We start from the raw sequence: 18,691 nt of genomic DNA, 5'->3' as shown, positions 1-18,691 counted from the left end.
TAAACGGATGGAAAATAGTTGCACGGGGTGTTACCAATATTGCCGCCTTAGTGAACTGATAGTCTTAATGGGACATTGACAGAGGAAAACATGCCTCTGTTTGTGTATTGTTCTGGATGTGGATATACTGGTTGTACACGTGATGGAAAAAGTGTATATATTGTCATAAAAAGGCTTGATATGATTTTGCTGACATAGTCATGATTAAAGTCCGTTCATCAAAATGATTCTAGCCTGGCGCTGGGACGCCAGCATGTGTGGAAGATGAATCAGCACTTGTTGTTTCTGTGCCGTAACCATGACGGCACCATTCATGACACAGGCAGAAACATAAGCTCTGGCATTGAAGAGCAAATATCATAAGAAGCCTTTTATGCTTGTGGTCGAGTGGACGAGTGGAGAAAGAAGCTGAACTCGATGATAAACAGAGGGTAGAGTGTGGTGAATATAAAAACATTTTTAAAAAGAAATCATACTTGAGTGTTCACAGAAAACAGCGTAATGGGAACAGATGAACACAATGTGTTGCGGATTGAGTGTTGAAAATAGGACGAGATGTTGCCTATGGTCAAACCTAATGGTGATTGTTTGCTTCTACATGGAGGCTATGGAAAAACATCCATCCAGACCTTACAATTGGCTGCTTCCCACAACCATTGCATTGCATTTAAGTAGACAGAGGCTGTATCTATCAGAACTGTATACACAAACATACAGTAATAACCCATGAGGCTCGCTGCAAAGACAATGCTGGCCATTTTAGTAAAGCAAATTTAATCGATGAAAACCACAAACACGCTTCTGGGTTGCAAAATCGTCTCAGTTTGCACTTGGCAAAGTCCAGTTAGATACTGTTGCCATTTGCATCTTGTCCTTGCAGTGGTGCCAGAGGGTTTACAAAGCTCTATCCAATCATAATGGAGGACAGCTGTGAGGCATCTTGTCCAACTGGATTTGCTAAGAAAAACATGGCCAACAAAGCCTCCCTCAGTGCATCCAGAAACCTCTCCTGGTCCTAGTGGTGAAACAATTCAGATTTCCTCCAGTGACCCTCTGAAAAATAGCGCATGTTTATTGAGGTTTTCGTGAGGTCTCAGTTACATAGACTTCCACTGAAATGAATTTAAAGCGTAAAACCTAAATTAAAGTCAGTCAGGAGAAAACCTGTTTAAAACTCATTCTATTCTGAAGGGTGAAAAGCAAAAAGGAAGCCAATATTATGGGATAGGGCATCAGTTCCCATGGTGATCAATCATAGCAACACAAACAGAGAACAGTAGGAGCAACTGCAGTGGGGTAATGCGCTGTGAATATTTTTTGGGCACTTTCTTCCACATGCTCACTATCGCTGCACGTGAATAATCTGAAAGTGTTCGCTGTTCCGTATCCCGTTGATTTATGGGAAAGAAAACTTGCTGTGCAGGGAGCATCAGTAAATCCTACCTACTTTCAGCACGATGCAGCAGAACTCCAACCGAGCTCCCCAGAAGTCTTCCCACAGACCCAAACTTGGCAGAAGAAATATTATTCTAGGAAGTAGGTTATGTTTTAAAATCAAGAGCTAGAGATCTCTGAGAATGTAGAGGCATGGGGCATGTATTTTAAATATTGATGTTATTTACTGTAGCCAATTCTTAGGCAATATTGCGGATTGAGGCCACATATATATACTTTTTGTCCACATGCCATGTGCAGGGCTCCGTAAGAAACACTACTAGAGCTAAAAAAAAAAGCAATGCAAAAAAATCAATTTAAACAGTTACAGTGACGTCCTGAGACGTATTGTGTATGTGTTGCTATGCTCTTTTTCTCTTTTGTCCCGCCCTTTTCTTTCACAGGATTGGATCCTATCGAAGTGAACTTCAGATCTGATTGGTGCTAATGGGACCAAGAGGCAATAAAAGGATCTGCAGTGCCTGAAGAGGGAGCTCTGCTCAACCTGTGATTTCCTGTTGTTCAATTGCACATGTGCTGTTGTGTGTTTGCTACAGTGTGTTGCTACTGCTAGCTAATCTGTTGACCTGCCTGTTGTGTGCAGTGTGAATTTTGGTTTTGAGTTGATAAGTGGCTGTCAATCTCATTTCCTTTCTTTGTATATTTTGTAGATTATTGTAAATATTTTTCCACTCTTGGAAGCTGTAGGGGGTGAGTGCCAATTATTTTGTAAATACTGTTTTCTCCTGTTTTTCATCAGATAGGTAGATAGGTTAATTTGTTGTATTTTTATTTGTTTTCTTTTGTTAGGGAATTTAGTTTTCCCTGTTAGGAGTTTAGCTGGTGTTTGTTTGTTATTTTGGCCTTAGCTCATCCCTGAAGTTGTGCTTTCTTTTGTGGTCCTGTAAATAAAAGTGTACAAAGGATCTCCGGTTTTCCAATACCAGTTTATGTTGCGGCCTCACCCTAGACGGGGTCGTAACACATCATCCAACCCTAGGTGGGTGGTGGCAGGAGTGCACATTAGGGTGGCAGTGGGTTGGCTCAATCCTAATCATTAATGCAGAACAAAAATGACTGTAAAAGACTAATAATAAGCCTGAGGTATCTTTTTAATGAGAAGGTAGAAAACAGAGTGCAGGGGCTGGTACTCAACAGTCAGAAATAGGTAGCGGCACAGCAGTTACTGTGTGCAAAGAGTGCAGAGACACTTTTATGCCTCACAGCAAACAGCAGTTCCTTTAACATGCTCATTATTTGAAGTGATACCAACTATAAGCTCATTCATTTTGAACTCAATACGCTCTATTTATGCCACTGGATAATCACTGGGAAAAAAAACCCAGACTCACTGTGCATTTGGCCTACTTTAAAATGTTCAGTCTCTAAAACAGCTTAGTCTATGACTCCTGCAGCCCATCAGCGGTTATAAAGGTGGTCTTTAAGGTCACAAATCTCTGGACTTTTGGTAGTACCTAGGATATCCGAGTCCACTAAAGGAGGTAATTTAAAGACCTTTAGTGGTTCACATTTGGCTCCTTAACACTGGAATAGCCTTCCTGATAATTCTCAGGCTTAGACACATTCTCCCAGTTTAAAGGAACTTAGTCTTGCATAGCCAGACCTTCAGACTGACAGCAGAAGGTCTGGACTCAATAGCAGCTTTCATTGGTCAAGGACCGCTCAAGAGGATGTTTGACTAACATGTAACGCAACCAATCACAGTTTGTTTTGTTCTGCGTCAAGTTTATGGGCGTGAAAATGTAAAGTCGATGTCCCTGCAATAACAGACCGCCGTGCATCTATAAATTATTAATCAGATGACGACTTCGAAACTCCTGAAGTGTTTCCAGAGAAGTGTGCCATATGCATAAGACGTTCAGATAATGGTCCGTGGGCATGACGTCTGAGGCTGAGACTAAAAGGAACTATGTAATTTCCACCGCTAGAGGTCACATACTGTATTCAAAACAATAACAAAGGTGTAGCCTGATGATGCTGTGAAGGAGAGTGGAATTGTGGGAGTTGTCATCTTCACTTCCACTGCTGATGGAAATCAATACGATGGGAATCACAAATCATGTTCATGGATGAGGTAATGAAATAAAATGTTATAACCGTTACGTTTGAATTAGCCGCAAGTAACGTAATGTTTAATGCTAAATTACTACTTATACATGTCTCACAGTTTTAAGGCTCACTTGCTATTTATGTAAACATAGTGTATTTAATTACACTGCCATAAACTTGTTCAACAGACTTGTTAAACAGAGCTAGGGAATCCCACACTGGTATTGATCCTCGTTTTATTTCTCCTCTTGTCCAAAACTCTTCTTGGGTCATTTGATTCACCGGTAAATGTACGTTTCTTGGAGTTATCTTTTGTGACAGAACCTGCTGCAAACCATAACGAATAATTGTGGTCCATGAGGAGTGTGCAAAAAGCAACAGAGTGGCATGCTAGGTGCTAATGCTACTTCCACATTTTTTTTTTAGACTCACTGTGTTGCCGTGGTTTTTAAAGGGAAAACGAGGATAAAAAGAGGACATGAAGCCATTGAAAGGCAACGCAATGACATTACACTGAAATTATAAGTTTATCTGGATTTAAACGTTGTTGGAAAAATTTGGGATAACGCAAGTACAGAAGTGAACAAAATATATAGCACTGTCAGTGCTAGTGATTTTTGGATATTTTAATGCAAAAATCTTATATATTGTGCCTTTAAATCTAGATTAAAGACATATCTTTAACCAAGCATTCACATGATAAATCTCCATTGTACTCCAGTTATATCAGATGAAACGCACATGATTATCTTTTGCTTGAAATGTTATGAACAGCAGCTACACTAATTATTTTCCATTTGCTTTTTTGTCTCTAGGTAACTAGAGATTACTCCAGCTCTAGTTTGGATCCAGCCTCTTATGAAGATTTCAGATGACCCAACACCTGTGAAGAGATGACGCCAACCCCTGCTAGAACTTCAGATGATGCCAACTCTGAATCAACATGCACAACTGCCAAATTTTCTATATATTGTAATCATTATGAAAACAACTTGTAATAACTGCTTTAATGAGATCATTGTTTCTGCCTAAATGTATACATGATGTTAGCTTACTGCATGATTTGTATTATCTTAGTACATTTCTGACATATGGCCATTACTTGGACAACTGTAATGTTACTTAACTGTAATGTAGAAACATGCAAATGATATGTATTGTGAAAAGCGCTTTACAAAAAAATTTAATCATGGTCTAAGAAATTGACCCAGCTCAAAGAAAGCATGGCTCTAGTAACAAGGTAACAGGTTTGATTCCAAGGTAACATAAAAATAAAACATAAATGTGATAAAATAAGATTAAATATTTAAAAATATAGGCCTATACATTTAAAGCACATACATATCACAGTAACGGCTCTCTGTTCACAAGTCTGAATCAAAGCTAACCGAAGAATGACTCCGATTCAGTGAGGTAATCAGTTATAAACTCAATAAACCCTCTGAACAATTCATTTGGAGTCCGATTCAAATAGCTGAAGTCCTTGAGCTTGAATTTTGTGAATCTTTTTAACCAATTCATTTAATAGAATCAGTTCATAAGCGTAATTTCTTCAAAATCAGAAGACACCACCACTGCTATGCTTGAATAAAGAATAAAAGTTGGCCTAAACACTGAATACACTGTACTAAACCTGAAGTTATGTTCATAACTTTGAATCAAAGATAACCAAAGACTCTGAATGAATGATTCAATCTCATTCAAGGTAAAGTAAATTTGAGTTCTAATTTTTAAAGTGAACAGAGACTGTGCAATTATCTAACATCACCTTCCTTATAATATCACCAATGACAATTACTTAAATTACTACCACCATTATTTTTCCTCCTTTTTGTGGACTTTTTGCATAATAATATAATTACATGATAGCTTATTAAGGACATGATCAACAGAGGATAACCGACTTCCTGAATGACTGGAAGTAGCATGTGTGGAAAACAATACACTACACCCTCTGAAAAAAATACTTTTTAAAAAGGTACACCTTTGTACCTTATTTACCCTTGGTGGGTGCATATAAGTACCTAAAGTGTACATATTAGTATCTAAATAGTACATATTAGAAACTTTTTAAAGGGTACCATCCCAGTGACTGCTTTGTGTCATTTTTTAGAGTGTATCGCACCCTCCCTCAGTACCACAGATCTCTATTCTTTACAACTGACTGCACATCCAAGGACCCCTCTGTAAAGCTCTTCATATTACTCTCACAGGGAACACAATCGAATCTGCCCATAACAACTTAAGCTCTATAGACAGCATGTGTCCTCCTGTCGATTACCTCAGAAAGTAAAGTCGTTCAGCTAGCAAAAATGAAGTAAAACACATTTACAGTTATACACTTACAATGAAAGCCTAGCAGACAAGCTGCCAACACAGCGAATCACACGGCTTTGAAAATATAAACCATACATTAATGCTTAAACATTACATGTCCAGTGTTGGGGAAGTTACTTCGAAACTAACGTGTCAAACTATAAGCTAGTCATAATTTTAAGTAGTTATACTACACAGAAGCTACCCTTTTGGAAAAGTAGTTAGCTACACTTATAAAACTATAGAAAATCATATTATATAGATATAAATAAAGTATATCGACTATATACACATTTTATTTATTTATTTATTTAAAAACTATCATTTGCTCTTGAATCTGTAAATAATTTTTTGAACTTTCCAACTGAGGCAATTCTCTACAGTGAATCAGTCTGTCCAACACTTAATTTGAGAGAATAAACAGTTCAGAAATATAGTTGCGTCAGATTAGTGTCTTAGCGCATTTGGCTGTTCAATACAGAACAGAAACGTTTAGCACTTTTTTTGTTGCGCTACACTGCTAACCTTTGGAAATATTAGCTTGGTAATGGAAATGCTAAGTTGTTGAGCTAGCTTGTATCACACAATTAAACAAAATGTAGCATATTTAGTAGCGCGGGTTTAAAAAAACAAAACAAACAAAATACTCCCCAACACTATACATGTTGTGATAAAATCACTTACTGACAGTGTCTTTGCAAATTTATCTCCAATCATTCAACTCTGCTGAGTTGCATTTGTACAGTATTGATTTTTTAATTCTCTTCCATATAATGTAAACTAGGACAAATATGCAGTACATTACAATTCTGCACGGCCATACATTTTCAGAACCTATATTAACTCACTCAATCTTGTTGAACACACACATTCCCAATCTCACCTGTAAGCCCATTGACAATGGGTGGTCTCTCATCCTCCTCCTCTTCCTCAGGAGCTGCGCTGTCCTTCCTATCCATTTTGCTGACAGACGTGGTGCGTTTGCGCTGAACCTCGGCGTCAAACTCCTCATCAAACAGAACCTGGTCTACCAGGTCAGGCTGAACTGGGCTGGGCTCTGCAGGCGGTTTTGGGGTGCCATAGTAATTACCTGAAAAGGAACAAAGATAAAAGACAAAGAATTTTTTTTCACATTCTGCACTGATTTTGCAACTACTAAAACAGTAACTAGAGCTGCGTTTTTTTTTTTTTAAACAGAAAATTTCAAGTTTAGTTTTTTTAGTTTAAAAAATAAATATTACTCTGCATATAAAATTTGAATGTATTTTAACAACAAAAATATGGTTTTATTTTTAGTCACTTTTATTTTATAATGATATTGGATGCGAGATGACACATAATTATGGGAAGAAAACAGGTGAACAAGTTCTGTAAATAATTAATGTCAGATTGAACCTCTCACCACCCGCACAGTCACCACGCCTCAACCTGTCAGAACATGTGCACTACCTGCAGCGGTTCTTAACCTTTTTATTTGAACAATATTTGAAGGCTGTCCTGATAGTTACTTCTGGTATCTCTGTTGTAATAAAAACAAATAAACTCTAACACATGATGTCAGTTTAATGTTGTACATCTTTATTTTTAGTGGGGTTTTGCATTTTAATTAAGATTATGTTAATATGACTAAATGCAAGTCATTTTAAGATATATTGGGAAGTTTGCTGAGGCCCTCTAGTGGGCTCTGGCTCCCTGTTTGAGAACGTCTGTGCTTGGTTATGGCTTGATTAAGTTCTGCCATCTTTTTCCCCAACATATTTCATCTGAAGGAGTAAAAACCAAGCTGATCAAACCCCATTCGGATTGAAGGGTGCTTCTAAAGCGTTGCGTCTTCAAGGCATGGCTGGTCTCTGAACTGTAACAACATTGAACCCGCTATATATATCCTGCAGCCTGACGCTCTTCAGTAAAGCTGTAAGTCTTGTTTGTTCGGCTCCCTGCAGCGCTCCTCTGGACCACGACGCAGCACTCTGGCACTTTGTTGTTATTTATTGGCAACAGTCCTCCACTCGAGATTAAGACTGTGTGGCTTCTTCTACTTCCCAGAGAGGCAGGAGGTCTATCTTAGAAGCTTTACTGTCCTGTGTCATCTGGATAAACTTCCTGGGGTGAGAATGGTCTCAGTACAACGTATGGGAAACTATGTAGCACTTCATGCTGACCTACTTTCTCGACTATTCACAAAAGCATCGACTACTTGATAAAACAAGAAGGAAGGACAGGATGATAAAAAAACATATTGATTCATTTTTCACCCTTAAGAATTGAAAAAGACCTGAGAAGTAAGCCATCACAATCTACTCCATCTTACAAGTGCTGTCACATCATAAACGTTTAGGACATTGAATTGAAGAGAGTTATTGCTTTAAACCTAGTACAGATCCCTTTTATTGCTTGAAAGATAGCAAATGAGAACCGTGACAGGCGTTTTTTCCTTTGAAATAATAAAATGACACCTCTTCACAAACCTTAAGCGCAGACTTCATTTACACTATCATTTGACAAGTTGCATCATTAGTCTTCACTTGATGTGGAGCACAAAAAATAAATATGGGTTTAAAAATCTCACCACACAGAGTTCACCTTCATTCATTTGTGTTCGTTTCAACTTATTACATCTTTATTTTGCTAATAATTTACTTGCAGCTGTGTTTGTTGATGTTAGAGAGAATGCCTAACAGCGGATTTGTCTATGCAGACCTATTAATTACAGCCTTAACTGTAAAGTGATGATAAGGGAATGATAGACTTCACATTAAATGCATTTGAAGAATACAGTGGGGCCCAAAAGTCCAAAAATTAAGATGCTTTTATTTTAAATGAAGCATCCTTTGATCAATTATTATTAATAATTATTAAAAAATATAATTAATAATATTAATAATGCGCGCGCACACACGTTCAAACGTTTGTCTCGTTTTAAAAGAAATGCATTTATACATCAAATTGATCAAAAGCGACAAAGGTAATGTTACAAAAGATTTCCATTTCACATGCTGTTGTATTGAACTTTTTCCCCAAATCACATTTTAAAATATATTAAAATACAAAACATAAATAATATAGAGTCAAGTGAAAAAGAAAATACACACATTTGAATTCTATGGTTTTATGTATCAGGGCACAAAAAAATCCTCTGGTCGTTAGCAGGTCTTAAATTTAGGTAAATACAACCTCAGATGAACAACAACACAACACATTACACAGTGTCATTATTTTTGAACAAAAATAAAGCCAAAATCAAGAAGCCATGTGAAGTACACCAACACCCTATGATTCAATTGCTTGTAGAACCACCTTTAGCAGCAATAACTTGAAGTAATCGTTTTCTATATGACTTTATCAGTCTCTGACATTGTTGTGAAGGAATTTTGGCCCACTGTTCTTTACAATGGTACTTCAGTTCATTGAGGTTTGTGGGCATCTGATTATACACAGCTCCTTCAAGGTCCCGCCACAGCATTTCAATCGGGTTGAGGTCTGGACTTTGACTGGGCCATCTTTTTTAGCCACTTTGTTGTAGACTTGCGGGTGTGATTGGGATCATTGTCCTGTTGCATGACCCAATTTCGGCCAAGCTTTAGCTGTCTGACAGATGGCCTCACATTTGACTACTTTGGTATACAGAGGAGTTCATGGTCGACTCGAAGACTGCAAGGTGCCCAGGTCCTGTGGCAGCAAAGCAAGCCCAAATGATCGCCCCTCCACCACTGTGCTTCACTGTTGGTATGAGTTGTTTGTGTTGATATGCTGTGTTTGGTTTTCACCAAATGTGGTCTAGTCTGTTCAAAGGACATTGTTCTAGAAGTCTTATGGTTTGTTCAGATGCAACTTTGCAAACCTAAGCCATGCTGCCATGTTCTTTTTTAGAGAGAAGAAACTTTCTCCTGGACACCCTTCAAAACAGGCCATACTTGTTCAGTCTTTTTCTAATTGTTTTGTCATGAACTTTAACATGCCAACTGAGGCCTGTAGAGTCTGAATAGCTCTTGAGTTTTTTGCAGTTTCTCTGAGCAGTGCACAGTCTGATCTTGGGGTGAATTTTCTGGGACGTCCACTCCTGGGAAGATTGGCAACTGTCTTGAAGGTTTTCCACTTGTGAATAATCTTCCTCGATGTAAAATGATGGACAAATTGTTTTGAAATGGCCTTGCAACGCTTTCTAGATGGATGGCCAGCAAAAATTGCTTCTCTAAGATCATTGGTGATGTCTTTCCTCCTTGGCATTGTGTTAACACACACCTAAATGATCTAGACCAGCAAACTGCCAGAACTTCTGCTTTTATAAAGTTGGTCACGCGTGCATATGATCAATTAATCAAAGGCATTTGATTAGCAGCACCTGACTGCTACTTACCCTCTTAATTCCTATGGAAGGAGGTGGTGTACTTAGTTTGTCACACATGGTATTTCCATTTTGGCTTTATATTTGTATACATCAATAACAATTTTTACTGTATTTTGATCAAATAAATGCAGCCTTGTTTATAAATATATTCAAATATATTCAAAATAATAAAGCTTCCTATTTCTTTCAATTTTAAATTAGCTTTCGAATCCCACTTCTTCAATATAGCCTCAGACTTCTGGGGCCCACTGTATCTAATGGAAACATGTTATCACTGCAACATCATCATTTTCCTCCGATCTTTACTTGGCGTGGACTTCACGTGGCTGCACAGCAGATGGACAGTGCTTTAACAGAAGTGTGCACGGTCAACAGCCGTTATCATCTCCATCAACAGGCGGTAGGCCATGCATGAAATAAACCTGCTTACTCAAAACAGTTCTGCTGAGTGTCCTCTCCAGATTTCATAAATGCATAGAAGCCTGCGTGACTGGAATAACTGAAGTATGCAAATGGCAAAGTTCAAAGTAAGGGCTTTAAAGAACACAGCTATGTAGTGGTAAGTAGAAATAAAAGGATATATTATCCAACATATCATGAGCTGTAGACACCCTCAAGTCTATGGTGATATCCCAGTACTCCATGGGATGAGTATCAAGTTACACAGTCAGTACTGTAGGCAGAGACTACCACTGCAGTTTTATCATTTTTGTGTGTTGTCGCAAGTTGCTCTCTTGCTGATATACCTGATGCTTTTGGAGTAAATTACTCAAATGCAATTCATCATAATGCAAAAAATGCATAATGTGTCAGGTTGTTGTGTTGTAATGCTAAATATAATGGTAGAATTGAGTGTATTGTGACTCGCTGGGACCCGATGAGAGATCCACCAATCAGAGAGGTTCCCAACTCTCAATTGATTTTTTTGAGTGGATAAAATTAATGGAGAATATTGTGTGTTTTGCGTGGGTGCTCTGACATATTTTGTTTGTTTAATATATTTAAAAGCTAATTATTGGATTGTATTAAATTTATTTGATTTAAAAAGTGTAAACATCTTTATTTAGCAATGAAATTGCATTTCATTTTCAGTCATTAAGAGCTGAATAACCTTGCTTTGACATTCTCGCCCTGCAACAGTGGTGTAAGGTAAGTAAATGTAATTAGTTACTGTACTTAAAATATCTTTTTGTCCACTTTGTAGTTTTACTGAGTAAAACAATAGAAACTCAGCCACGAAGTGGTAGCCCTGTAAAAATGATGTCGCCAACTTTCTGCAGAGTCAATAGCTACAGACCTCCAAACATCGTGTTGTCTTCAGATTAGCTCAAGAACAGTGTGTAGAGAGCTTCATGGAATGGGTTTCCACAGTCGAGCAGCTGCATCCAAGCCTTACATCACCAAGTGCAATGCAAAGCTATTGGACTCTAGAGCAGTGGAGACGTGTTCTCTGGAGTGACCAATCACCAATGAGCAAGTTTGGTTTGGAGGAACTTGAGTGGCCTGCACAGAGTCCTGACCTCAACCCGATAGAACACCTTTGGGATGAATTAGAGTGGAGACTGCAAGCCTTGAGACTTGAGTGTTTTTAGACGTTTAAGAAGCTGTTTTGTCGACCTTGATTTATTGCAATAAGGAGATGTTCAGTTTTTATTTCGATTTTAAAAAATAAACATGTGATTGCTCTCCTCTCAAATCAACTGTTTCTTGTTTTTCACTGGCATGTCTCTTAGGTGTGAGACTAGCATCTTTGAGCTTACATTCAGTATGAGTCAAATACTTAAAGGGTTAGTTCACCCAAAAATGAAAATTCTGTCATTAATTACTCACCCTTATGTCGTTCGAGACCCGTAAGACCTCCGTTCATATTCGGAACACAAATGAAGATATTTTTGTTGAAAGCTGATGGCTGAGAAAGGCTTCAGTTAGGCCTCCATTGGCATTCAGTACACTTATACTCCCAAGACCGATAAAAGGCACTTAAAATGTCATTACAAAGTCCATCTCACCACAGTGACTCTACAATAATCTTACGATGCGACGACAACAGTTTTTGTGCGCAAAAAAAAAATCAAAATAACACCTTTATCCAGCTTGTTATTGCCTTCCGCGTGTGCCTCCACGACGCATGCGCGAGAATATGACGTAGCGCCGGGGCTCGGGATTCCATGAAATGCACACTCTAACCCCATTTTGAGCACTACGCCGAGACCTAAAGCACGATCAATGTAGAATCCAACAGCTGAGATACGCGCGTCTTCCTCTGCTTGTAAACAAATCACTTCTGGGTCATCTGTCCGAACGCCGGATCTGCGTCATATTCTCGCGCATGCGTCGTGGAGGCACACACGGAAGGCAGTAACAAGTTGGAAAAAGGTGTTATTTTGATTTTTTTTGCGCACAAAAACTATTGTCGTCGCATCGTAAGATTATTGTAGAGTCACTGTGGTGAGATGGACTTTGTAACGATGTTTTGAGTGCCTTTTATCCGTCTTGGGAGTATAAGTGTACTGAATGCCAATGGAGGCCTTTCTCAGCCATCAGCTTTCAACAAAAATATCTTCATTTGTGTTCCGAATATGAACGGAGGTCTTACGGGTCTCGAACGACGTGAGGGTGAGTAATTAATGACAGAATTTTCATTTTTGGGTGAACTAACCCTTTAAGTACTGTTAAAATCAGAAACTCTAAGGCCCGGTTTCACAGACAGGGCTCAGATTAAGCCAGGACTAGGCCTTAGTTCAGTTAGGACATTTAAGTAGCTTTTATAGATGTGCCAGGAAAAAAAAAAACATTACTGGAGTGCATCTTGAGACAAAACAATGGCACTGACATATTTTAAGATATTTTAAGATAACCTCTCATTAAGAAGCCACAATTAGATCATAATAACCTAGCAAATTACAGACCAATTTCAAATCTTCCATTCATGTCTAAAATACTAGAAAAAGTTGTGTCCACTCAATTGTGCTCTTTCTTGCAAGAAAATTATATCTATGAAAAATTTCAATCAGGATTCAGGCCGCATCACAGCACAGAAACCGCGCTCGTTAAAATCACAAATGATTTAGTTCTAGCTTCTGACCAAGGCTGTATCTCAATACTAGTTCTACTCGATCTTAGTGCTGCGTTCGATACTATAGATCATACAATACTATTAGATCGACTTCAAAATTACACTGGTGTTCAGGGACAGGCATTAAACTGGTTTAGATCGTATTTATCAGACCGCTACCATTTTGTCTGTCTAAATGGGGAAAAATCAAAGATAACATCAGTAGACTATGGGGTGCCGCAAGGATCCGTGCTAGGCCCTCTGCTATTCTCTATATATATGCTGCCACTTGGTAATATTATAAGAAAACATGGAATTAATTTCCACTGTTATGCTGATGACACTCAATTATATATTTCATCACGATCAGATGAAAACGCTAAATTATCTAAACTGACAGCGTGTGTTGATGATATTAAACACTGGATGACGTGTAATTTTCTGCTATTGAATTCAGATAAAACGGAGGTATTACTTATTGGTCCAAAAAACTGCCCACAAAACCTCTCACAATACTACTTTAACTTGGAAGGATGTCCTGTCGCTTTATCCACTACAGTAAAAGACCTGGGTGTTATATTAGACCGCAACTTGTCTTTCGAAAATCATATTTCATATGTTACAAGAACGGCATTTTTCCACCTTAGAAACATTGCTAAGCTACGTAACATGCTATCTATCTCAGATGCAGAAAAGTTAGTTCATGCATTCATGACCTCGAGACTAGATTACTGTAATGCTTTATTAGCTGGTTGTCCTGCATCATCAATAAACAAGCTACAGTTAGTCCAAAACGCAGCTGCTACAGTTCTTACTAGGTCAAGAAAATATGATCATATAACACCAATTTTTTCATCTCTACACTGGTTACCTATTAAGTTCCGTATCAATTACAAAGTATTGCTACTGACCTATAAAGCCCTAAATGGTTTAGCTCCAGTGTATTTAACGGATCTTTTAATCGCCCTACAATCCATCGCGCTCTTTAAGATCACTAAACTCGAGGCTTCTGGTCATTCCTAGGATATCTAAGTCCACTAAAGGAGGGAGGGCATTTTCACATTTAGCTCCTAAACTCTGGAATAGTCTTCCTGATATTGTTCGAGGTTCAGACTCGCTGTCCCAGTTTAAAACTAGATTAAAGACGCATCTCTTTAGCCAAGCATTCACATTATAAATACGTTTTATACTACAGTTAAATCGCACCAACAGTATTAATATTCTGAACAGCAGCTATGCTAATTATTTCCCATCTGCTTTTCTGTTGTTATCTCGGGACACTAGTCCCGAGGTAACTAGTTCATCAGCTCCAGTTTGTATCCAGCCTCTCATGGAGACTTCAGATGCCCCTGTGATGAGACGACTCGACGCCTGTGAAGAGACGACTCGGCGCCTGTGAAGAGACGACTCAACGCCAGCGTTGTTATGGCCTAAAATAATACATGATTGATTAACTTATCCTAACATTTTTCTTTAACATTCTCTTTCTAACATTATTCAATGTACATTTATGAAATGCACTTTCTGTGAAGCTGCTTTGAAACAATGTGTATTGTGAAAAGCGCTATACAAATAAATTTGAATTGAATTGAATTGATATGTCAGTGCAAGTAACTAAAAAAGCTCAAGCATGCATTTTAGCCTGGGTCTGTGAAACCTGGGGTATGACGTTTACTCAAGTCGTATTGGAATTGGTGACTTGTAACGGAGTCATTTCCGCTGTAAGGTATCTGTACTTTTACTCAAGTATGGTTTTCAGGTACTTTTTACACCTCTGCCCTTCAATTATCCCTAATTCATGACTGTACGGCATGTTATTCAGAAAATGTCTTGATTATACCCGAGTATGCGGCACAATAGAAACGTGTGATCAAATCATGGCCATAATCATGCCATGTCACAGCCTCTAGGGTCGCCTGTCAAACAGCGGCCACAGCATGATGGATCGCTTATAAACAGCGCACTGCGTCATCCTTGATTAACGGGCAAACACAGCAAGGAGGAGGGAAGGGTCGTCCACTGGGGTCTGTGATGATATTTGTTAGCATTAATCTGTGGGAGATGGCTGGGCGCTGTCAGAGGAATGGTGATGATTTGAAACCATCTTCCTTTCACCACTGCGCACTGAATGGCAGAGGAGGAAAGATAGACATGCTGATAGCAGGTAGCTATTTAACATTTGAGTGTTTTGTGTCAAATAAATAACATCATGCCTGCTCCCACATCCCCGATGAACTGATGAGGGACGATAATTCACACGTGACGATCAACGAGCACAACAAATGCAGACCTGAAACCAGGGAAATTATCCCTGAATGAGGTTTACTCTCACACAAACACACACTCACCCACACAAGCACTTACAGTCTCACACCCTTAAAACGAAATGAAATGTGAGTTGACTCATCTATAACCTTTACCCACTCAGGACAAGTTGCAGTGCAATTTGAAAATCATTGCACTAAAAAAACATGCAGTTTAGTCAGATAATTATATTGCACATGAGCATCTGTGCATGTGTGCATCTAAATAGCATATTTCCTTTGACTATAACTGATCTATGTGACTAAGGCAGGGTTTTTTCAAACTTTTCGATGCCAAGGACCCACACATTTTACAAAGCTTGATGCTTTAGTAAGCGTTCAACATTCAATTTCACAATGCCACTTTTAATTAATTTAATGTGTCCTTGCTGAATAAAAAAAATCATTAAAAACGGACCCCTTCAACAACTGTCTTTTTTTCTTTTTCTTTGAAGAACTAGGGTTCCAAATGTCTTTATTGGGCTGAAATTGTGAGGATTTTTTTTTTTAATCGTTAAGAACAGTCAAACCAAAAATTATTTAGACACCAGATATATTTTTTTTACTAGTGGGTGCAGGACACTATAGTTCTATATTATAGTTCTATACTATACTATATTCTATAGTGAGAATAGCAAAATAAAGTAAACTGTGATATATTATACCCAAACTTCTTCATACAGTGGACTACCAGTAAAATTGATCAAAATTGGGACCAAAATTATTCAGACACTTTGACCTGACGATGTTTTTCTTAAGTGTTTTTTCTTTCATTGCTAATGCAACCTAACTGAACCACAGACTGACCAAAATGAAGCATTGCTTGGTTGCTGGTTGGCCTCAATTGGTATTATCTAATTGTGTACTTAAATTTAACAGCTGACAGCTGATTGGTTGATTGTAATCCATTACATACCTTTCTATCAAAGTTATCTGACATTATCAAGATGAATTTGTTCTGACACAGTTTAACTGAGTATGTCATATTTTATCACCATTTTCTAAACTATAGCGAAAAAACTGTGAGAAAATGTTGAAGGTGTCTGAAAATGTTTTGGTTTGACTGTAAATCAAGATCAACTGGAAAAGTCATGGGGCCTTATATTGTTGTGGACAATGATAAAAACATTTCGTCCACACAGATCCGGCGTTTTGGGAGCATGAAACTGATATTTTTTTAAACCAGGTCCCAGAGTGGATAAATCTGAAAACAACACCCTTGCGTTTTTGTGTGTACAGCCAATCCGAATATTTTGTGAAACAGTGATGTCATCACACAGAAAGACTAGAAAGGGATACAACAATGGGCACTGGGCATGCGCAAATCAATATTGCGTCAATAATTAATGTATTTGCATTATTGTTAAGGTAGGTTTAGGGTGTAGGCGTTAATAAAACACATCTGGTAAGTAGTACATTTAATTATTGTTATTTTATTGTGAGATTTTGCCTCATTTCCTACCATTGCTGTACCCCTTCTAGCCACAACTCTTCTTCTCTGTTTTAGTGCATCTCTGTGGCAGAGTTACAGCGCCACATACTGGCCTGGCATTAGTATACTACATTGTTTTGAGTTGTTTTCATTGCTCTCGTGTGTACGCAGATATTTCTTGAAACGAGGAAAAAAAAAAGATCGGATAAAGAAAGCTCTGGCTTCATGTGGATGGGGCATTAGAGTCAAAAAGGTTGAAAACCACTGATCCAGATGATCCTTCTTGGCACATGACAGAGAGAAATGGAGAGAGGGTATGATTGCCGCAACTGTCGTCATTGCTCACTTCTCATGGAATTGTGGGTGGACGTGGTCTGGTTTATAAACATTATCTATCTGCGTCACTCTAAGGTGGCCGTCCTTCAATATTTGACATTGAAACAACGATTAGAAAAGCAAGGGAACTTGCAGGAGATTTCCCTCAAGGGATTGAAATGCAAGTTCTCATTATTTTTAATCGCTGTTGTAAGACGACATGACCCAGTGTAACATTTGAACAGGACACTGAGAGTTTGTGCCATAAAACTTGGGCATAACCAGTTACCATTGATTACATCATGCTCCGGGCATGTTGAAAAACGGGTCAATTATTTCCTTAGCCTGAAAACAGCAAAACTCAACTCTGGAGAACACATAAAAATTGCTCTCTCTATTGCATACAGACAACATTATCTCTAGCTTAGAGTTTGCTCTTGAGCATAGCCCTGAATTTATACCAGTGCACAAAACTTGTGAATGGTGAATGGCATTGGAAAATTCCAAAAGGGCATCTAAAAAGCTTGAACACTGTCTTATCATTTCACGCACTCAGTGTAAGCAGGATAGAGTGTTTTTCCCTGTTTGTAAAGGAGATGAACACAATCTTGTCTGCTCATCTAAACCAACAGTTAATGATAACAGAGGACAGGATGGGTCCATAAAAATGTGTTTTCACTTAAGATCATCACAAATAAGATTGTATTGTATTTGTTCAAGAAACATGTTTATGGGAACCAAAGTCAAGTTACTCAGTCTAAGAGGTGTTTACTCAGTCTAAGACCCCAAAGAGAAATAGCTTAGAATATTGTAATATAAAATTATAATCTTTTAAAATATCTTTACTGTCACTTTTGATCAATTTAATCAGTATTAATTTAATAAAAAATAATATTACTGACCCCAAACTTTAATGCAGTAGTGTATATTTAATTAAATATATACTGCAATTAAATTATTTTCCAAATATAATAAGCTGAACAAATCAATAAATTGCTCCCCATTACATGGGAAGGGCATTCTGAAGAAAACTAAACAAGTCCACTATTCTAAATACATTTATAGGCTCAATAAATCATGCTGGTTTCAGGAATCAAATCCTAGAGCAGCATGTACCGGCTTTCTTGCCAGATGTCATGGGAAGACAAGAAATCACTAACCAGAATTGGTGAGTGTGAAATTATCTTTCAGGCTAAAAGCCCAAGAGTCAAGATATTTCATGTAGATGGAAAGGCCCCAGGAAAAGTCCCCCACTGTGACATCCACGTCGGACAGATATACTTCTACACCTTGGAAACTACAACAAGACCTTCCCATCAAACCAGGGCACTTAGTGACTCATCGGGGGATCATTAACCAAACCTACCTCTGGACAAAGGCTAGGGACTTGCCAAGCATTTTGGGGGTTTCAGTTAGGA

The 18,691-nt window shown here is 38.2% G+C and overlaps 1 protein-coding gene across 2 annotated transcripts in view; it reads right to left on the bottom strand.

Annotated features, from left to right (window-relative positions):
- magi3a (membrane associated guanylate kinase, WW and PDZ domain containing 3a) overlaps nucleotides 1–18,691 on the bottom strand; it is a 167,689-nt gene that overhangs the window by 45,363 nt on the left and 103,635 nt on the right. For both annotated transcript variants that reach the window (XM_079803371.1, XM_079803372.1), the window contains one exon: nucleotides 6,704–6,910. In XM_079803371.1, the coding sequence (XP_079659497.1) occupies nucleotides 6,704–6,910 (207 nt within the window). The remainder of the gene's footprint in view (nucleotides 1–6,703; nucleotides 6,911–18,691) is intronic.

The sequence above is a fragment of the Gobio gobio genome (genome assembly GCF_949357685.1).
Source record: "Gobio gobio genome assembly, chromosome: 21".
Classification (NCBI taxonomy): domain Eukaryota; kingdom Metazoa; phylum Chordata; class Actinopteri; order Cypriniformes; family Gobionidae; genus Gobio; species Gobio gobio.
Note: the sequence above shows the minus strand (reverse complement) of the source record. Positions and strands in the feature narration are given on the sequence as shown.